General features: G+C 29.1%; 1 protein-coding gene and 2 long non-coding RNA genes across 3 annotated transcripts; 2 read left to right on the top strand and 1 right to left on the bottom strand.

Annotated features, from left to right (window-relative positions):
- Positions 1-7,846: 7,846 nt before the first annotated feature.
- Positions 7,847-9,085, top strand: LOC128668821 (uncharacterized). The gene has a single exon (XM_053742616.1). It carries the CDS (start codon positions 7,847-7,849, stop codon positions 9,083-9,085), a length of 1,239 nt encoding a protein of 412 aa, XP_053598591.1.
- Positions 9,086-21,911: 12,826 nt separating this feature from the next.
- On the top strand, positions 21,912-22,706 carry LOC128668717 (uncharacterized). The gene is made up of 3 exons (XR_008404361.1): positions 21,912-21,988; positions 22,122-22,219; positions 22,492-22,706. It is a non-coding gene; the product is annotated as an uncharacterized LOC128668717 (long non-coding RNA).
- An 893-nt stretch (positions 22,707-23,599) lies between these two features.
- Positions 23,600-24,214, bottom strand: LOC128668716 (uncharacterized). Its single transcript, XR_008404360.1, has 3 exons — positions 24,098-24,214; positions 23,920-24,017; positions 23,600-23,819 (listed from the first exon to the last, which is right to left on the bottom strand). It is a non-coding gene; the product is annotated as an uncharacterized LOC128668716 (long non-coding RNA).
- Positions 24,215-24,425: the final 211 nt, after the last annotated feature.

Genomic DNA, 24,425 nt, shown 5'->3' on the forward strand with positions numbered 1-24,425 from the left:
AAAAATAATTACAACAAATACAGATAAGTGTTATGATCACTGTCATTTCACTGGTAATTATCGCGGTCCAGCTCATATATCTTGTAATGTTAATTATCCAAAGTCACATGTTATCCCCATAGTTTTTCACAATTTATCCGGTTATGATTCACACTTTTTAATTAAAAGTTTAGCTACATTAATTAAAGGTGATGTAACTTTACTACCAATAAATAAAGAAAAATATATATCATTCACAAAATCGATTGAAAATACTTCAGTGACATTACGATTTATAGACTCATTCAGATTTATGGCATCCAGCCTTGAAAAATTAGCTTCATATCTTGGTGATGATGAAAAGCTTATAACGAAACTTCATTATCCTGATCCCGATCAATTTAAATTAGTTACGCGCAAAGGCATATTTCCATATGAATATATTTCAAGTATTGACAAACTTGATGACAAACAATTGCCTGATCAAGTATCATTCTTCTCAAAGCTAACAAATGAAAGTGTCTCTGATGAGGATTATTTTTTTGCTCAGCTAGTCTGGAATAAATTTAACATCAAAACACTGGGAGAGTACTCAGATTTATATCTTAAAACTGATGTACTTCTTCTAGCAGATGTGTTTGAAAATTTTAGACGTAGCTGCTTTGAAACTTATAATCTTGATCCATTACACTACTATACTGCTCCCGGTCTGTCTAATGATGCTATGCTAAAATACACTGGTGTGGAACTTCAGCTTCTTACTGATCCTGAAATGGTACTTTTTATCGAGAAAGGTATCAGAGGTGGGGTATCTCAGTGTACAAACCGATATGCTGCTGCAAACAATCGGTACATGGGCGAAGACTTTGATCCAAGCAAAGCTGAATCATATTTAATGTACTATGATGTAAATAACTTGTATGGTGCAGCAATGAGTATGTCACTACCGACGAGTTCATTTGAGTGGGTGGAAAATGTTGATGATGATGTAAATAAATTTTTAAATGATAATGATAGTGTAGGATATATATTAGAAGTAGACTTAGAGTATCCTGAGGAGTTACATGAACTCCATAAAGATTTACCGCTGTGTCCAGAACACTTTGTACCACCAGGATCCAAACACTCGAAATTATCAACAACTTTGTATGATAAAAAAAATTATATAATACATTATAAAAATTTGAAACAATGTCTTGAATTAGGATTAAAATTAACAAAAAATCCACAGAGTACTACAGTTCAAACAATCACCTTGGCTCAAAAGTTATATTGATAAAAACACTGACTGTAGAAAATTAGCAAAAAATGAGTTTGAAAAAAATTTTTATAAGCTAATGAACAACGCTGTATTTGGTAAGACTATGGAAAATGTAAGAAAGCACAAAGATGTACAATTAAAAACTGAATGGGATGGTAGATATGGAGTCAAAGAAATGATATGTAAGCCAAATTTCCATAGTCTTACCATGTTTGATAAAGATATGGTAATTATTGAGATGAGAAAAGTTAAAGTCTGTTTCAATAAACCTATTTATGTCGGCTTTTGTATTTTAGATTTATCTAAAACATTTATTTACGATTTTCATTATAATTATGTAAAAAAGAACTTTAAAAATGATGAGTCCAAATTAATGTATACTGACACAGACAGTCTCATCTATCATTTCACTGTACCAGATATCTATAAAATCATCAAACGTGATATCTCAAAGTTTGACACCTCTGACTACCCAAAAGATAATGTATATAATATACCATTAGCTAATAAAAAAGTCCTGGGTCTAATGAAGGATGAAAATAATGGTGAAATCATGACTGAATTCACTGGACTCAGGGCTAAATTATATGCATTCAAGACTTATAAGATTGAAAAAGCTAAAAAACGAGCAAAGGGAGTCAAGGGTCCTACTTTGAGGACAATCACGTTTGATGATTTCAAGCAATGTTTAGATAATCATGTTACGTTAACTAAAAAACAATATTTAATTAAATCAAACGAGCATAATGTGAGGACAATTGCGCAAAATAAAATTGCATTGAGCTGGGCTGATGATAAGCGCCAGCTCATTGACGGCAGTCATGACACCCTACCATGGGGCTATAAAAATAAGAAAATTATTGTAGATGATGATGATGATGATGAGGTAGTAATTAAAAAAAGAAAGCTTATGTAAATAATTGTAAAATTAAAAAAAGAGAACTTATGTTAATTAGTTTGAAAATAAAAGAGAACTTATTTAAATAAAAAAATGTAAATATTATTTTTAAGTTTTTTTGTAAAATTAGTTTTAAGGTTTGAAAATAAAAAAAATGTATATACAATTAAAAATTTTGTTTTTATTTATTAGAATATAAGCTTTACAGGTCTGATTTATCAATCCAGGTGTTGTGAGAGCTGTCGAAGCCGAGCCACTTTACATATAATTTATTTCCACGTTTTTTTATAATTTTTTCTATTAGATAGACATCCGGATGCTTGACTTTGCTGAGTTCTTCAACATAAAATCCACCTTCAATTGGCTTATCCTGATAGTCTACAAGTTTGTATGTTGTTGGATTTGTATTCTGCACTGTCTTGATTGTAAAAATTTCAGTGGTCCAGTTGGGTGTGTAGCCTTTTTCAAACACATGTTTGTACTTGCTGATTCGAACTTTGTCTCCAACTTTGAATTTATTTTTTTGTGCTTGTCGCTGAATTTGAAGAGGTTTGTATATTTTTTTAAATATCTGCTTTTCATTTTTAGCAGTTACATCAATAGGCTCCAGTTTAATAGTACGATGTTTTCTAGTATTATATTTGTGTACTAAATCTTCCAATATATCAATCCACTTATAATTGCCACGAGCGGTGAATTGACGCCACATGTTAGTCTTAAGTGTTCGATTAAAACGTTCACATATTGATGCCTTCAAGTTGCTGAATGTGGAGTACATGTTGATGTTTTTACGTTTCATAAGTTCTTGAAATTCTTTGTTATAAAATTCTTTGCCTTGGTCAACATGCAGATTTTTTGGTACACGTCCTTGTTGAAATATAGATTTCATTGCACTAGTGACATCACTACCACTTTTACTTTTAATCGGTACAGCCCAAGCATACTTTGAAAAAATATCTATGACAGTCAGCAGATATTTGTTTCCTTTATTAACTGTTGCATAAGGAATCATTTCAACTAGATCAGCTTGCCAAGTTTCATCAAGTGCTCGTATGTCAACATGACGACGTTGATAATTTCTTCGTGCTGGTCTGTGCAGCTCATACGCTATTACTGATTTTTTGTCCTCCATTTTCAACAAAAATTCTAGCTTCCAATTCTTTTATTCTCTGTGTATTTCTATTAATTAATTCTTTTCGTGACTTTATACGTTTTAAGATATTTTTTAATTCTTGATTTTCTTTTTTTAAAAGCGTCACAGCAGAGTCCAGTGTTACCACTTGAGAGTGCAAGTGTGAAATGATCTCTGATTGATCATTCCTCATACTATCATACAATAGAGACAGCTCTTTGTGTACAAGATCACGTGTAAATTTTACAGTTGCTGCATCACTGTCTTCAGCTGGTTTACCAACATGACACAGTCTCTTGCTCTCAACATCATACTGTCCATCAGCAGTTATTTGAAATCCTCGTCCAGGTGGTCCTGGTGGTCCACTGATTGCAGCACCAGTTGGTAGTGACCGTCCAAAAATATCGATACTCATTTTTGCTCTTTTCACTTCAACAGTCCGCGAGTAAATGACATAAATTTGACACAGCAGATGCTAATAAATAATTTCTGCTTCTCGTAGCTCTTCGATGATTGATATGATTTCATTGGTGTGACTTGGATTCCCAGCTGCTTGAGATGCCATGAGTAAACGAAGACGATCGACTAGCTCATTTGGATCATCCCAGTAGACATAATCCATATGTGCTTTTTTATTTTTTGCAATCATAAAATCAGGTAATCCTTTACCTCTTGATAAGTTTGCATTTTTAGCAAGAAAATCAGCAATATAATTATTGTACTTGACTGTCGAGTCTTCATAAAAACTACCATCTGGCTTATAATTTTTTCTATGAGCATTTGTCATTTTAATAATTTCGAGATATTTATTTTTATCATTCTGCGTGACTTTTGAATCATCCGGCGATTTTTTAAATAATAATTCCAATAAACCAGGAGTCACTGAGTAATTTTTATTTTTTATAATAATTTCAGTATCATCAAAAGTTATTTCAGAATCACCAATGTAAAAATCATTGTAACATCGACGGACACCATATCTTAGATCCATATCTCTACTTTTTTTATACACTTTAGATAAATAAGACTTTATTTCACTGCTAGTTGACTTAGCAGGGGTACTTGATGCAGCAGGAGATATTTGTGTATCCTCCAGAGTTCTGCTTCTATCTTCAGAGATAATACTATCATAATTACTTGCATCATCAAGTTCTGTATCATTATTCGCCGTTGAATTATTTTTTTTAACTTCTTCTTTGACTTCTTGCTTGACTTCTTGTTTGATTTTAGATGATTCAACTAAACTCTGCAGAGGTGTGACAATAGGCTTGAACATTTCACCCATTGTCTTCTCAGCTGTGTCTTTACCCAACTTGAGCATTCTGTGCTTCCGTCGGATAGCATCACTAGCCTGAGATATCTGATGTAAGACATCTCGTTGCTTTGAAAGTTCCTCAGTCTTCATGTTGATGCCTTAGAGTTCACTTAATCTCTGATTACTATTAATCATGTACAAGTTAATTTATACTAATAAAGCAGTCGAATCCTTTTCTATATCTTCCACTATTTAGCTCACTGTCTTTGTCAATCACTACAAAACCATATTTTCCATCATGCCAACATGCTGAACACAAGTCTTTAAATAAATTGTATGACATGTCAGTATTTACATGATCATCATACACATGCTTCAAGTTCATCTCATCTTGTCGAAAGAGAACTATAAAATTTGCATTGTCACGTATCAAATGTTTAGGGATACGTGTATAAGTCTGACAGAGATAAAAACTGTCAACATCTTTATGTCGACCCATACAAAAGTATGCTCTGATATGATCTTGTTTTTCACAAGCAACATCATCGAATATCATCAATGAGTTTGGTTTTGCATCTTCAGGTTTTAGTACTTCTTCGTGCTCGTTGAATGTAAAAAATTCAATACCTTCAATTGGTTTAAGTAGTGATTCTAAAAATTTATATTTCGGTTGGTTCAGAGATTTTGAGTAGAGATAAATATTATCAAATCTTAAGCCATTGGGGTGTATGATGAGTGAGAGTAGAGCATTTGTTTTTCCACAATTTGATGGACCACAAAATATAGCACGTACGCTGTTTGGTAATAAAGCACCGTGTCTCTTGACTTTTTTCACCCCCGTACCTTGAACAATTTGATCAAAATTTATTACTGGCAACTTGGCCTCTTGACTTTTAAACTCCATGTTGATAGTTTACGATCACAACATTAACTCACTCGGCGAGCTATAAGTACCAGGTTTTATATCATTTTAAGTTAGTCATGATGCTGCTACTATGGAGAGCAGACGTGTAGAGACCAGTGGTAGAGGTTTCGTAAACAGTATAATCAATAAGCTACCATTTGAACTACATATACCTGGATACCAGTACTGTGGACCAGGCACAAAGCTAGCCAAGAGATTAGCTCGCGGAGATCCTGGAATTAATCCTCTGGACGCTGCGTGTAAAGAACACGATATCGCATACTCGTATAATCGTGAAAATTTGGCAGCACGTCACGAGGCTGATCAAATACTTGCTGAGAAGGCGTGGCAACGTTATCAAGCAAAAGACGCTGGTATTGGTGAAAAAGCTGCTGCGTGGAGTGTAAATAAAATCATGAAGATGAAAAAAAGATTCGGTATGGGGTTGAAGAAGAGAACAGCTGGCAAGAGAAAGTCTAGCAAGAGAAAGTTTGGCAAGAGAAAGACTGGCAAGAGAAAGACCAGTGTAAAGAAACAAGTAGCACTAAGACAAGTTGTCACAGCTGCTAAAAAGTCCATGACTCCTGGAGGTGATCCAATCAAAACAGCGTTGAAGGGTGCTCGTCAGGCAGTTAAAAAATCTGGTGGGAAAAAAAATATTCGGCTGCCACGAATTTTACCAGTCCCATCTAAAGTTGGTGGTGTACTACCATTTTTAATACCACTTTTTGCTGGCTTGAGTGCAACAGGAGCTTTGGCTGGGGGTGCTGCTGGTATAGCGAAAGCTGTAAATGATGCAAGTGCTGCTAAAAATCGATTGCAAGAGAGCAAACGACATAATTTAAAAATGGAACAAATATCCATGGGTAAAGGTTTATACTTGAGACCTTACAGACGTGGTATGGGTTTATACTTGAGACCATATCCAGCAGGCAGAGGATGCAAGTCAAAAAACAAGTAGAGCTACCACATCGAGCACTCACAAACATCGATTTACTGAAATACGCTAAAGCTCTAAAAATTCCAAACTTTCGTGGTGTTTTTATGAGAAATGATTTACCTGAAACTGGACCAAGAAAAAATGAATCAGCTATTATTAATCTTGATGATAAACTTGGACCTGGTACTCATTGGGTTGCTTACAAGAAAAACAATGATAAAGTTGTTTACTTTGACAGTTTTGGTAATTTACAACCACCGCAAGATCTTATGGAATATCTCGATGTTGGTAGCGTAAAATATAATCACAAAAGATATCAGGATTTTGATACAATTATATGTGGACATTTGTGTCTCAAATTTCTCATTGGACAACTATAAATTGATGTGACTCTGTGTACAACACATCAGTCATGGCTGAGTCATTCACATTAACGTTAACGGGATCTACATCCGTGTTGGAGGCCAACTACTTCCCACCAATAGAATTATCACCAACTAAAAGTTATGTTCTGGGACTTGTAGAGTTATTAACATTTAACTCAATACCCAATATTGATGTTGGTGCTAATAAATTCTATGTCTCTTATCCTGTGGATAATATTGATATCGAAAAAATTGATACAAATGATATTGATGAAAAAAAAGTAGTCAAGAAAAAAAGAGCTAAAAGAAATGTGGCAATAATTACAAAATTTGATGACAATGTCTCAGTAACTGAATATGACTCAGTGAGTGAAACTATAGAAGCTGGAAAATATGAAACTGTTGAAGAGAGAGTCTTGACAATACCAACAGGAAGTTACGAAATCACTGACATTGAAAAATACATTCAAAATAAATTACAAAGACTCAGCATCAGCATAAGAGCCAATAATAATGAATTGCGAAGTGAAGTTAAGTGTGATCAATTTGTGAATTTTACACCTCAAGATTCTATTGGTGGACTACTGGGATTTGCAAATCGAAAGCTAGCACCACATAAAACTCACTCATCAGATTTACCAGTGAAGATATTAAAACTCAATGCTCTGAGGGTTGAGTGCAACATCACATCAGGTGCTTATATAAATGAGCACAAAGTTCACACTATTCATGAATTTTTTCCAAGTGTACCACCAGGATATAAGATTGTTGAATTGCCATCTCACGTCATTTATCTGCCGATCACCGTACAAGCAATACAAAATCTCAGACTGAGAATTGTTGATCAAGACGGAAAACTGGCTAATTTTAGAGGTGAGACGATAACCATAAGACTGCATATAAAGTCTATAAAATAATGGGTATCGTGTATGAGACAAAAAGTGGTGCTGGGTATAAAACGACAGCAACATGGTCGAGCAACATCAGTCACCGAGTACCTCACAAGGTGTTAACACATCAGAACGCTCAGTTTCTTCAGAGCCTAGGACTAAAATTACGTGGAAAATTAAGAAAATAAAAATTTATTTTTGTTGTTTGACGTGTACACGACCATGGCAGCAGAAATCTTAAATATTCAACGACAAATCATTTTTGATGAGTCGATTGCACACTATGAAGCACATGCTCATCTCCCGTATGCTTCATCAACATTCAACAACAGCGATGAAATAAGAATTGCTGTTCAACATCAAGATTTATGTCTACTTCCAAGTAAAAGTACACTGCATGTGTACGGAAAATTCACAAAGTCTGATGGTACAGCTGTAAGTGCAACTACTCACATGGTAAATATGACAGTATGTCATATGTTTGAAGAAATACGCTACGAGCTCAATGGTGTTGAGATTGATCGTAACAAAAATGTTGGCATCACAAGTCTCATGAAAGGATACACGTCACTGAGTCCAGCTCAACAAAATACACTCGAGAACTCAGGCTGGATTATGGATGAAGCTGTTAACAAATTACACAATGACAATGGCTACTTTGATGTATCTATACCACTGAGTCTTTTGCTAGGATTTGCTGAAGATTACCATAAAGTTGTCATCAATGCAAAGCATGAATTGATTTTAATAAGATCAAATGCTGATTTGAATGCCTACGTTGTGGCTACACCTGCTGCTGGAGCTCATGCTGAAGCTGTTAAAATTATGCTGCAAAAAATCGAGTGGATTGTACCATATGTGACTATGGCTGATAAACAAAAAATTGAAGCTTTGAATTATATTACAAGTGATCCAGCTATCTCAATCAGTTTCCGAGCTTGGGAGCTGTACGAGTATCCACTATTACCTAATACTTCGAAGCACATTTGGGCAGTTAAAACATCTACGCAGCTTGAGAAACCACGTTTTGTGATACTTGAATTTCAAACAGCAAGAAAAAATGATGCAACTAAAAACGCCAGCGTATTTGATCACTGCAACATCAGAGATATAAAATTATTTTTAAACTCTCAGAGTTATCCTTATGGGAATTTAAACCTCAACATTGAAAACAATCAATATGCTCTGTTGTATGATATGTATATAAATTTCCAAATTTCATACTACAACAAAGAACCTGAGCCACTGTTGACGAAGAAGAAATTTTTGGAACAAGCACCACTGTATGTTATCGATTGCTCGAAACAAAACGAATCAATAAAATCTGGACCAGTGGATATTCGCCTGGAATTTGAATCTACAAATCAATTTCCTGCGCAGACATCAGCTTATTGTCTCATTATACATGATCGCATAGTCGAGTATAATCCTATAAGCAGCATCGTACGAAAACTAATATGAAGACTGTTAAATTTAATCCAACGCCAACCATACATCACATGTATGTATGGAGATTTGCACACAAGCAAGCAAGAAGAGGCGAATGGGAACAAGCAGCAAGAGATCGAGATCGATTTAAACAAAGAATTAATAAATTAAATATAATTATTGAACCTGTATTAATTAAAAAACTTACATTTATAAATGAATAAACTTTTTTGTATTGATATACATTGTTTTTTATTATTTATAACCTAAAATATACATTTAAGTCTTACATAACCTGAAATATTTTTTCATTTCACATAACCTCAAATACACAATAAACTATAGACATTTTTTTTTAACCTAAAATGTGCATTTTAGTCTTACATAACCTCAAATATACATTTAGTCTTGCATAAAATATAGTTTTTTTCTTAACCTAAAAATATACAGTTAGAGCAATCTTTTTTGAATGGATATGCAAAGCTGTCAGGGATATCATCATGGAAAATATAATGATCCCGACACCTTTGATAGCCAATCAATTTTTCATTATTTTTTAATTCTTCTGGTAGTTTGTGCCAAACGAAATCAATCTGCTGGGCTGCATTTTCAAGGATAAATGTATCATCAAAGCATGCGATGTCTCGATGATCCATACAAAGTAGATTCCCCAATTGATTGAAGATCTGAACTGACTTTTCGTATGTTGGTTGAATTCCATAAAAATGCCAGAACCATCTCTTGAACTCTTGGACATTTTGAAATGCACAAGAAGTATCTAATTTCTTCAAGTGATATGCATAGTATGGACATTGATATTTCAAGAATTCATTCTTTTGATAGAGTGAGAAAAATTCCATTTTTTCTAAATTAATAATTGGTACAGCAGCGTCAATGAGATCTTCAAGCCATTTCTTCTTCTGTTCACCTTGTACGTAAAAGTATCGTGCATGTTTGACCATAATTTCAAGAATTTCTTTCAATAATTCATATGGTAGCAAACCAGCTAGCCATGATATTGAATGGTGATGCTTGTGGTGATCAACACTTTTCTGCATTACAGCAACATCAACTTGATCCAAAGGTGGTTCAAACAACCAATGTTCACATCGTGCAAGACCATATGTACCCACTTTATCATAAATATCAGTAGCACAAAGTTCTTTTATCACAAATCTGCCATCAGGCATCTCGAAACCCACAAAATCAATTATTAAGTCCATTATTATTGCGGTTTGTTAGCTTTAAACAATAACTTAGTTAATATAAATGTGATTTCATGACACGCTTGTTCGTAATCTTTGCGGTCTTTGAAGTTTAATAATATTTCCTTCCAATGAGACAATTGTAATTCGATTTCTTTCGTTCGAATTGCTAATTCTTTGTTTCTTTCTTCATTCGTTTTCCTAAAATAATAGGAATCAGGGATACAAGCGTCGTCGTCAAAAATATCACTTTCGCTGCTTATATCCTCGAATTCGATTTGGGCATCGTGGTTACACTCATCAATGCATACATGAAGTCTATAAAAGTTAATAATTAAATATTTATAGTTAAATTAATTGAAAAATAATAATTTTTCTGTTTTTTTAATAATAATTCTTACATACTTTGAACCTTGAGGACCCATTTTTATGATTTTCTAAGTATACGTAATTGTAGTTTTTCCGTTTTTTCACTAATTTCAAATAGATTCTGTGCTAAATTTCTTTTTTCAGCACAGCCTGGACACGATACTTCTCGCGCACTTTCAATAATTTCAAGATTTTTAGCAAACGCAATTACATCATTGATAAATTTTCCAATATCCTCAGGAGGCACGTCACCAAATAACGATTCAATAATATCGTCGAGGTTATCGGTGTATGGCCGATTATGTAAGAGAAAAATTCTTTCACTTTCACTGAATTTTTTATCCATTAGCACAAGCTGTTAACTAGAATGTTTCTCGATGTAGACTGACTGCTGCGAGCTCGTGAGCTCAACGCTCAGCTCATTTCCCCTTCTCTAGCTCAAAAACAAGTTCAGACTTGTCGGATGACGTCATCATCTACGCAGTAGCCAAAAAAGAGGGGAAAGAAACTAAACCACTAGATGGCATGGCTTCTCGCAAGTGCTCATACTACACCTAGTTTGAATATATCAAACATTGGTCAGAAAGTAAATTGACCCCGGGATGACGCTCAAGGCTGATAGACTGAGAAAGTATCAGCCTTGAGCGCAATCACGGTGTCATTTTGTTTTCAAATTTTCCCACTCAAAATATACACACAAGGCGCCATCTATAATAAGACGAGCTCAAAATGGCGGACACGAGCTCAAAAGGGTCCTAGATAAGCTCACAATGAGCTCAGACGGTAAAAACACGGCCAAATAACGCCAATTATCATCAAAATGATGTCAAAAGGGCCTAGATAAGTACAATTAGCGTCAAAATGATGTCAAAAGGTCCTAGATAAACACACCAACAGCCGACATCTTATCAATAGTCAATAAGTTACCCCCACTCGGTACATTATCATAAATCGATAACTTACCATCAGTCGGTACAACAGATCATGCCCATCTTGCCCCAACTGATCCAGAATCCTCCCTGTCTATCTACTGTTAGGATTAAAAGGAAGTGTTGTAAACATTCCAATAGATGTTAATGAAGTACTTGACATTTTACCTAGAAAGTTTAATGAAATGCATACAATTCAAGTAAAATTAAAAAGGCATATTACTCATAAAAGCCATTACATGTACGAAACTATTCGACCAAAAGTAATATTCAAAGCTTTGAATTATTTAATTAATACGCCATTATATATTAAACATAAAATCAAAATTGATGAAAAATTTTTTAAACGTTATGAAAATCATGAAGATGAAATAATTGAATTTATAATCGATTATACTGACAAAGATGATGAAGTATTAAGTATAAATAGTGACAATAATGTAGATAATTACAATAACAATGAAAATACTAATGAATACTCACTTATAAATGAATTCAGTAGCAATGAAAATAATACAAAAAATGTAACTAAACAAGATTGTAAATTAGAATTTGATTTTAGTCAAATAAATAATGATGAAGTATTGTTAATGGATAGAAATGCAGAAGCGACTAATTAAACTCAAAACAATGTACAAGTAATTGCTCCTGGCCAAAATAAAAAACCAATACCATGGCATAAATTTGAAGATATAGACGAGCTATGTTTTCCTAAAATTTTTGCTGGTCATTCTTTCAATATACCAAAAAATATAAGTTATACTATTCGTGCCAAATCAGAAGCTACACGTCATGATCGAAGATCTTGTATACCGCAAAGAATATTATTTATGGCTAAAAAAAAATTAGAATTGATGTGTATAGCAAACATAAATACATGCTTAAGAAAAACTAAACAAACGAAAGGTATTACAGCAAACCACATAGTAAATGACGAATTTCTTGATAACCTTATTAAAGTAGATCAAGGATACAAATTATTAAAAACAATAAGATCATCACCATCATATTGGGAACATCAAAAAAATGAACTATGTGCAATGATAAGACAACTAGGAAAACCGACATTTTTTCTTACATTATCGGCAGGTGAATCTCAATGGGCTGAATTACTTCAATGTTTGATGAAATTTAGCGATTCAAAACAAAAAATATCTCTTCAGGAAGCTTACGAATTGGATTATAATATAAAAAGCAATTTAATAAAAAATGATCCCGTTATGTGTGCTGAATATTTTCATCATAAATTAGACAAATTTATTTCATTATTAACTAAAGAAAACAGTGTTTTTTATGAATTCACAATTGGAGATTATTTTATTAGGATTGAATTTCAATTACGTGGAAGTCCACATGCTCATATTCTAATATGGATCAAGAAATTAGTTCCTGAATATGATAATAAAAATGAAAGTACAAAACAAGAAATAATTGATATTATTAACAAATTAATCACTTGTAAATATGACCCAAATGACCCATATATTAATTTACAACGTCACAACCATACACATACTTGTTACAAAGATAAAAAAAATGAAATGTGTCGATTTAATATTCCATATCCAGTTATGAAAGAAACTATGATTTTAGAACCACTTGAAGAAAATGAGACATCACCTAAATCATATAATGAAATAAAAACTCTTATGAATACTTTTTATAAGAAACAAGATATTAAAATGACATTTAAAGAAATATTAACTAAATTAAACATGACTGAAACAGAATACATATTAGCTATTCGAAGTACTCTAAAAAGACCCCAAGTTTTTTTAAAACGATCTAGTTTAGAAGTTGGCATTAACGCTTATAATCGAGACATACTTCATTTATGGGAAGCAAATATTGATATTCAGTTTATACTTGATGAATACGCCTTCATGTCATATGTTACAAATTACATTTCAAAACCTTTTAGTGGCTTAGCAAAAATTTTACGAGAAGCTAATGATGATTGTGCTGATGGTTACTTAAATTCAAGAGAAAAACTAAGAAAAATCACAAATGTGTTTTTAAATTGTAATTTAATGTCAGCTCAAGAAGCAGCCTACCATGTATTATCACTTCCTTTATGTAAAAAAAGTCGAAAATGTATCTTTATTAATACAAATCCAATTGCAGAACGTGTTCGAATATTAAAATCGAAAGCTGCATTAATAAAATTAAATGAAATACAACCAGATTCTTCTGAAATTTATGCTGATGATGCTTTTAAAAAATACACAACACGAGACAAAAAATACAATGATATTTGTTTAGCTGATTTTATTGCAAATCATAAAAAAAAAAAAAATAAAAACACAAGAAATGATGATGAATTCGATAATGAAAGTGATAACGAACACAATACCAATGGAGAAGAATATAGAGACAGACAACTAACAGCTGTTATTAGATACAGAAGATACAAATTACACCAAGATCCAATTAATTATTACAGAGAACAAATTTTGTTATTCATGCCTTGGCGAAATGAAATAAATGAGGTCGAAAATATTGATCATCCCATTGTATATAAAAAAATGAATACATTATAGAAGCAAATAGAAAATCATTTGCAGTTATAAGTGATGAAGAATTGGATGATGCTTGGGAAAAATTAATGAATGATATAGAAAAAGAACAAAAACAAGATCATGATCACGAAACGGATGAAAATGAACATCCAGTAGATATTTTTGAACAAGGTGGTCAAAAACTTAATGATAAAAAAACTGGAAAACCTATAAATAAATATACAAGCCCAACAAGAATACTACCCGAAAAAATACATGAAATGTTTCAAAATTTAAATAATGAACAAAAAGAATTTGCTATGCACGTATTAAATTGCTTTAAACTGGATAAATTACCTTTAAGAATTTTCTTAAATGGTTCAGCTGGAGCTGGAAAAAGCTATTTAATTAATTTATTGTATCAACTAATAACAAATTTTTATGATAATAAACCTGGTAGTGATTTAGAGAACATAATAGTATTATTAACGGCTCCATCCGGCAAAGCAGCACACTTAATTAATGGAATGACATTACATTCGGCATTTTCATTGCTAATTTATCAGTTTAGTGGCCAATTGCCTGAATTATCTAATGATGTAGTTAATCAAATCCGATCAAAATTATTATCTGTAAAACTTATAATAATGGACGAAGTTTCTATGATAGGGTCAAGAACATTTAATCAAATTGATATACGTTTAAGACAAATAATGGGTATCAATAAACCATTTGGAAACATTTCAGTCATTGTAGTTGGTGATTTTATGCAATTACCACCTGTACGAGACCATTTCATTTTTCAAATCCCAAATAATCATGAATATAAGAATTTATTAGATCGCAATCCATTATGGGATGAATTCAAAATTTACGAATTGAAACAAATGATGAGACAAAAAGATGAAAAAGAATTTATAAATGCTCTAAATAATTTAGCTGCTGGAACAATGACAGATAAAAATATTGAATTAATCAAATCTCGAGAAGTAAAAAATCCTGATGATGTACCAAAAACGGCAATTAGACTTTACGCAACAAATGCAAAAGTTAATCAATATAATGATTTTAAAATTTCTGAAACTCCGGGAGAAACACTTATTACTAACGCTAAAGATGTGCTCTTAACTAAAGTAAACGATAAAACAAAACAAAAAACTTTAGATTCATTGAAAAATAAAAAAATACAAGATACAAATGGATTACCTTATGAAATAAAATTGAAAATAAATATTAAATACATAGTAACTCAGAATATCGATATTGAAGATGGCTTAGTTAATGGAGCCTGTGGTACTTTAAGATTAATCACACTTAATCAAACATCAAATCAACCAGAAATACTATGGATAGAACTTCCTGATAATGTTGGTAATAAAGCAAGAACATTGTCACTCGATTTTATGAAAAAAAATAATATTGACCCAAAATTAACACCAATTAAAAAAATTTCTGTCGCATTAAATATTTCTTCGAATTTAGAATTTCGAGCAATACGTGAGCAATTCCCGATTAAGGAAGCAGAAGCACTAACCATACATAAATCTCAAGGTCAAAGTTATAATCAAATATGTTTAACATTCAGTAAAATGAAAGGAATGAGAGAACGAATTTCAAATCAAATGATGTACGTAGCATTAAGCAGAGTTAAAAGCATAAATGGCTTATACATTACTGGTGCCTTTGAACCAATACAAAATAATACAAAATCAAAATCCGACGCTCTTAATGAATTATTGTTCATGAAATCAAAAAAACAATTGGAATTATCATTTAATACCTTGAAAGAAGAAAAAGGATTAATAATAATTTATCAAAATATCAATTCTTTAAAAACAAATGCAAAATATACACTATCTGACGAATGGTACAATCGAAGTGATTTATTGTTGTTTAGCGAAACACTGACAAAAGAAACTGATAATTTAACTCGAGAAAATTACAAAATTGTATTTAGATCGGATTGTAAAAACAATAGTCGGGGATTAATATGTTATGCAAAGTCAAACATTAATGTAAATTATATAACTTCAACAATTGAAAGCAATGAAAAAGGCCATGTGGAAATGTTTGTGTTAAAAACAGAAAATTATTATGTAATAAGTGGATACAAATCACCATCAACAAAGCGTTTTATGTTTGAACAAAATTTTACTAAAATAATTAAACAAATACCTGAAAGCAGTAAAATCATTTTACTAGGTGATTTTAATTACAATATACATTATGAGGAAAAAAATCCGTCACATAACTATTTGATTAATTATCTTGCAATGTACCGATTAGAAACTAAATTACCTAATGATGCAACTACGACTAATTTAAATACATAAATCGATGTTAGATTTACGAATTTTATAAATATAAACTGTGGAGTATATGAAAGTTACTTTAGCTACCACAAACCTATCTTTGTTATCATAAAATACCCAAGTACACCTATAAAAGAAACACAATCACATACTTGTGATGAAAATAGTCACATAACTAATAACAAAGAGACATCAAAATTATTTGATTTTCTACATCAAAAAAATAAAAGCAATACGATAATAAAATCCAATGAACTAAAAAGTTTGAACCAAAACAATGAAAACATATTAAACGATCAAAATAATCACCATTCAACTTTAGAAGATAATCATCAATCAACTATAAAAAAGTCACGAAATAAATATGCTCTAATTAAAAATCCAGATTATTATTTAACTGATGAAGATATTAATTCATTCCAAGACATTATGAATACAGAACTTGAAAAGCACAACATACATAATAATGCACAAAACACTATTTTCTTTACTGGAGAGTTGTTGGAATTTTTACAACCAAATCCTGAAAATGAACAAAATATTCAAATTTTATATAGTGGACAAATTTCAGAAATTGACAGTAATTCCATTGGACATTGGATTTGTACTAAATATGACGGAACAGGTATAATCCATATCTATGATAGTTTAAACACATGTTGCTTAGATAATAATTATACAAATTATTTAAATCGAATTTATCCCTTTTGTAAAAATTATCAATTTCATTTAGTACAACAACAACCCGATCAAATTTCATGTGTAGCATTTGCAATATATTTGGCAACTCTACTTTGTTTTAACATAAATCTTGATATCACTACATTAAAGAAAGAATATGATGTGACTCTTATGAGAACACATATAGCGAATATGATAATACAACAAAAACTTATCAATTTCTTTGAAAATAAACAGTCATATTTTAATAAAGAAGAAATTGATACTATTGAAGAAATTACTGAACTATTAAAAAAAAAATGTTTCATTTAAATTTGATGATTTTGAAAAAGATGAACAAAACATCCATACACTTTTCAAAAGTATGAGTTTTGATAAAAATTTAAAATCTGAAAATTCAAAATTACCATCAAAATTGAATCAAAACCATCTAAATATTAAAAAAGAATCAAAATTTAATACTCGAACAAAAAAATTATTGACAATTGAAAGTAAAAAAGAAAAATTGCATAGTAAAATATTAACAGTATCGGAGCAAACAAATTTAAATCAAAAAATTATTATGAATAGTAATAAAATTTTTAATATTAAAATCGAAAAAGATATCAATATTGATATTGCAGGCATATTACATGGAATCGCTAATAGTTCAAGTATTTATACTATGGAAAAAATATGGAGTAAAAATAACGATATAATAACACCTATAATTTCAAAAATCACATCATTCAATCCAAACGTTATCAAAACAATTAATGGCAATAAAAAAATTTACAAACTAAAAGTAGATTCATTACCAAAATTAAGTATTAAAAGAAATAATTTATTGAATACAAACTTTAAAATAATAGACAATAAAGGTGATGGAAACTGTTTATATCGAGCTCTATCAGAAATTATTAGTAATGATGAAAATAAATATATTTGTGTAAAAATATTCTTAATTAATGAAATACTACACAATATTAATTTATATGGACCACTGGTATTTAGAGGAGTTATTGAAATAAAAGATAAATTTGATAATCCTACAACTGCGACAAACATAGTTGAATTTCCAAAAATGATAGCTACGGAAAAAAAATGGGGAAATGAAGGATCATTCTATGTTATGAGTACTGCATTAAACATTAACATAGTTGTCATAACTATTCACCCAATTATTGGAGATATAATATCAATTGTAAATTACTCGCCCGAAACTGCCAAATCGAAAACACCAATAACTTTGATAAATATACAAAACACGCATTTTATTGCAGCTCACAAAACAAAAACATCATTTGATTTTTCTGAAAGTGATTGGCACAAAATGAAAATCTTTAAAATCAACTTATACAAAGAATATGAACATCAACGTGATTTATACAATAAACGACGAAAATTTATACACTTAACGTACCAATAAAGATTGAAATAATTAAATAAAAAGTAAAGTAATTTTCTTTATTTCTGTGATAATAAATAATATGTATATATATATATATATATATATATATATATATATATATATATATATATATACTAAACAAAATTTTAATACTGTGATATAAAAAATAATGTACATATCATGCGTAATATAATCAAATCACATAGTATTTAAATAATTAACAAAATAAATATTTAAAAATTAGTTTGAAATTAAACATTCTTATACTACTTGGACACATTGCAATAAATTTGAACATTTTGGAAAATTTCATAATAAATTTGTATGATAAAATCTGTATTATGCAAATATTTCAATTATATAAAAAAAATGATTTTTTCACTAAATGGAGATACTATATCGTTCATAAAGCCCTGACTAAAAACTCTACTGGTTTCGATTGAAACTAAAAATGCTTCACAAGTGTTCCAAATAGTCCAATTGAATTAAAATTAAAATAAATCAATTCCAATTGAATCTGATGAATTCTGTTGAAATCAAACAGTTATAACAAAAATTTTTAATCAAGGTATTCCACAATAGAAAATACAGCTAATTAAAAAATTTAAGTGGGTCTTATAAAATCGTGAAATTTCTTTTTAATTTAAAAAAAAAAATTTTTTTTTAATCCATAAAAGCAATAAGTAGTCTAATAAAATCTAACTTTCTGATCATAAACATTCAAAAATTGAATAACATATAAATTGTAATTTTATAAATCAAATATTAAACATACTAAAGCATTAGAATAGTTAAAGAAAAAAATGTATTAATAATTCATTTAAAAAATCATTCTGACTGTAAAAAAAATCATATGAATATTAATTCAAATACAAATATACATAAGAAACGTACGCAGAAAGATCACTAATTACTGTTCTGCACCCGACTCAGTATGGTGCTGAAAAAAAATGCTCGATTGTGGTACAGCACCACACTGATTACTGTGCAGAACCTGACTGAGCCATGTGCACACATCGCTCAGTCAGATTCGACACATTAATCAAGATAATCGAGCATTTTTTTTTTTAGCACCGTACTAAGTCGGATGCAGAACAGTAACCAGTCGGATTTCAATCTTTCCGTGTATATGCTAATACGAAATATTTCATTTGACTTTTTACGTAATTTAAAATTGTTTTATACATGAAAAATTATTTAATCGTTTCCATTGAGTAAATAATCAAAATATCAATATTTATTGAATAAAATATACCTTAAATGCAAAATAATTTATAAAAAAATATAATAAAAAAGGATAAAACATGACACAAATATTTAAAAAATAAATTTTATTATCAGAAATTTGAATTCGATCCAATTAAATACTATAAAAATTAATTTACTAATGATATAAATTTATATCGATAAAAAGTTATCATTTTCCATTTACTTTAGTAAAATTATACTAGAAATTGTTTACAAAATATGTAATCACGAGAAATTTGATTAAATCATTAAACTTTATTATTATTTTTTTTTTTTTTTGATTAATTTTTCCGCTCAACAACTCAATAAATATAAGTATCAAAATTTGATTAACTAAAAATCAAAAAAATTATAGCAAATGTATCGTTCAATTCAATTTGACAACTAATTATCTTTACAAAACTTTGAATATTCATGCCAATTCATTTCGTAATTAAATTAAACCGATAATTGAGTCATATAACATAAATTTTTTTAATTTTTCAAGTAACTAAAAAAAATATTTCTCTTCAGTTATAAAACTTGCTAAATTAAACTGAACTTATATATATATATATATATATATATATATATTTATATATATATATATATATATATATATATATATATATATATTTATATATTTATATATATAATCGTTAATAAAGTACGATCAAAAATTTTTCATATAATTTTCAATCGATCGAAATTAAGTATGATCATTAAAGATGATGATATATATAATTATGACATTTCTAACAGTAAATATTAATGCCTAAATTTTCATCATTCCATTTAAGTATCAAACTAGAGTTAATATAATAATATACAATGATTGTTTAATCCTTTTATAAAAATTAATATATACGAAATATTAATGTATCGTTGAATAGTACCTCCATAATTTAAATTAATTAATAAAATTTTACATAAAAAATCATTTACTATTGTATTTTATTTCTCTATAAACCAATTCCTTAAATACTCCTTCCTAATTCTTTAAATAAGAAAACTCCCAAAAATAATAACGTAAGTTTAATTTGTATTGTAAGAACTCACAACTTAATAAACAATTAAGTTAATATAACAAAATTATTTTTTTTTTTCCAATTTATTTACTAAAACTAAAATTTCTTTTTATACTCTTTACATATTAATTAGCGAAAATTTCATTAATTATCTTAGTGAAGCAGTATTCACTTCATAATCAATGTATTTCAATAACAAATTAATGAATTTTCACTAATAAATTTAGATCTATAATTTTCACTAGCAAATTAATGATTTTCACTAATGATCTAGCGATATTTTCATAATTTTCACAAATGAAGCTGTTATGCACTTCTTAATTTATGAAATTTCCAATTTTACTAGTCACATTGATGATTTTCACTAATGATCTAATGACGTTTTCATAATTTCCACAAGTAAAGTTGTTGTACACTTCTTAATTTGTGAATTTAACTATTTCACTAGTCAAATTACACTATTAAAATTGATGTTACCCCTGATTTAAAGAAACAATTCAAATCGATTCAAAACAATTTAAAAAAAAAAAAATTATCTAAGATATGTATAAAAACTTTTTTTTAATAGCTAACTTTTCGCCAATTTTTGTATGTATTTCATTCATTCTAAGTATAATTTAAATACACTCATGAAAAATTGGAAGAATGAAAAAATTATAAAATTTCTTAAGTGAATTTTGCAAAGCTATAAAATTGTTAAAAAAAATCTTATCGAGATTTGAAAAAAATTATTTAAAAAACTTGAAATCTCTAGTTTCAAAATATTTTTATCAAAATTTATTTAGAGCTACGACTATCACGCAATCATGAGAAATACTACGAGACAAAAATCTCCCAAATTTTTTTTTTTTCTTTAAAGAACTTACAGGCCGTAGAAATTTTTTTAGCTAAACCGATCGAAATTAGAGATTTCAAGCTTTTAGATGCTTTTTCAAAATCCTAATACGATTACTTTCACATAATTACAGCCTTGCAAACATCACTAAAAAAAATCCTAAAAATTTTCTTTTCCTTCAATTTTTTGCCTGAGTGAATATTAAAAACATATTTTAGAATAAAAAAAAAAATAGATGTATGGAAATATATTAAATATGTGTTGAAAATTATAAAATTCAAATTTTAATATAACGCGCTTTAACTTTGCTTATGTTGCACTCGACTAGCTACATGAAGCAAAGCCCTATCTTGTCATAGTTACATGCAAACGCGCCTTAACAATTAGACATTTTATAATCTCGAGCTTACTTTCGTAACTTAACAAAAGTTAATTAACAACTATTCTTATATACATTGAAAAGTAAGTAAATAAAACTCCTATAACCTTGAAAATTAATATAAAATACTTAAAAGCTTAATTAACAAATAAAAAACTTCACAATAACGATATTATTTTATATACCACTAATTTATTGTTTTATTTATTAACCTAGTGACTCCGAAAGATAAAAAAAAGTTTATTGATTCCATCAAAACTCTACAAACAAATATAAATGACGATGAAAATAATGCAAATTCTCCAAAAGTCAAAGTAATAAGTATAAATATCTAAAAGTATTAGAACTAAAAATGTATGAATGACAAAATAATGTTTCAATCGAAAGTAATTATGAGATCATATAATTGTGCGTTCTTTAGAAGAAACACATTAACAAAGAAATTTTTTTTGTCATTTATACTTTGGTTCTAATAACTTTTTCATTAATTTTCTTTTTTAAACATTATACCACATCCGTATTGAAATTTTATAATTGAAAAATGAATTATTTACAAATTTATTTATTATTTTTTTTTTTTTTTAAGATTATTGAGACCTTAGAACGTGAAATTGAAGAGCTCAAAAATAATATTGAATTTTACAAAAGTTACGTTAACCATTTTAACGAAAATCAAGCAAAATTGAAATCTGTCGATTGATCATACAGGGGTCGAGGACATGGACGTGGACGTGGGTACAGTTATCCATTTTATTACGAAAAATAATAAAACATTATTGAGTTAAAATAAATAAAAATTATTAAAATAAATCAAACTTTTTAAATGTAATAAAAACAAATAAAATTATATTTTGAATAAATTTGAAGTTGTTACAAATTCTTTATAAAATGATTATTTTAACTCATTTTTATTGATTGTAACCATTAGCAACAATATGACCAAAGCTAAATAATTGGGTAGGAGTATCACTTGTGACCGTTGCTCCATTTTTTGAATTTTAATATTTTATTTTATTTAATGAAAAAATCTAAACTAAAATTAATATTGTAATAGTATGATGAAAGTATTTTTTGTACATATTTTTAAAATCAATTGTCATTATATCTTTTAGAAATTATTTTACTATTAATTTTTGAAGTTTCTAAAACCAACCCTTAAGTATTAGCCTTAAAATAATACTCCTGCTCTATATGGTTGTTGAGAAAAGGTTATAAATTGCAACTGAATACAAATGATTTTCTCAATGTTCAATGCATTTTTCTATTCACAACATTATTGTCCAATAAAGACGTACAATTTAATCATATTAATAACTCCAAAATAGTTGACGATTGTTATTAAAAAAAAAAAAATCAACCCAATGATCATAATGTTTAATAATCTTGACTCGTTCAGAAAGTAAATGCGGTAATACCATATCTATCATTGAAACACATAATAATCAATTAAATCAAAAATTTAATCGTAACCGGCAAACCATCAGATCACCACAAGTTTAAAAAATTATTTGCAAATTACGTAACCATTAAAAAAAAATTGTAAAAAAGATAACTAGATAAAAATTGAGTAATTAGGAAGTTACATAATATCTAAAATTGGTTTACCAAAATTACAAAGAGTTTCAATAAATTTCAGTACCAATCTATGAGACCGTCGTTATCGTTCAAAGGTTATAATTCAAAAATTTTAAAACTTGATAATTAAGTTTTATATTTATGTTTTGATTTTTTCGATACATATAAATTTACTATATTTGTTATTTATTATAGTTTCCTCGAGAATAATGTCCTCTCCCTCTTGATCCGAACTGTTGTCGAACATTCCGATTTGTAGATTTAATTTGATCATAAAGCAACTTGAGTTTCCAATGTTTCTTTTAATTTTGATTTCTCATTCCGTAAATTTTTTATTTTCTATAATGAAAAATTATAGAGAGTACGTTACAACAATAAATATTCGTTTCATAAAATCTTAATCACAAACGACAAATTTATATTTAATAAAAAAATTTACTTGATCAGCCGATATCAACTTTTCCTCATCCAGCTCAATAATTTTTATAAGCTTTTCTGACAATCTTTTAATTTCACTTAACCTTTCTTCTTTGCAAACTATAGAATTAAAATTCTGTTTTGATTAAAAAAAATAACCCTCAAAATTACAAAATATTAAATTCTATTATATTACTTACGATCCATGTTATTTATATATATTTTTATAGCAGTTACTATTTCTAAAGATTGAGAATAAATATAAATTTTGTCTTGTTAATCTTACGTCGAAAAATTATGATCAAGTTTGTAATACACTCATGACCCCAAACACTGAACTAAAAAAATAAGGCTGATTTTCATAGGCCGATATTGATAGTCTAGTCTGAAAGATCATGAGCGATAATGTAGCAGACATCCAATGATTTGAAATTACTTATAAATAGAGTAAATAATGAATAAAATAAAATTGAAAAAATTACGCATTTAAAAAATTTTAAAATTAATAAATGCACTTTTTATAAATAT

The sequence above is a fragment of the Microplitis demolitor genome, chromosome 10, assembly GCF_026212275.2.
Source record: "Microplitis demolitor isolate Queensland-Clemson2020A chromosome 10, iyMicDemo2.1a, whole genome shotgun sequence".
Classification (NCBI taxonomy): Eukaryota; Metazoa; Arthropoda; class Insecta; order Hymenoptera; family Braconidae; genus Microplitis; species Microplitis demolitor.

What these genes read in the sequence shown, in the direction of transcription:
- LOC128668821 (XM_053742616.1), top strand. Translation starts at nt 7,847, where the DNA reads ATGGCAGCAGAAATCTTAAATATTCAACGACAAATCATTTTTGATGAG.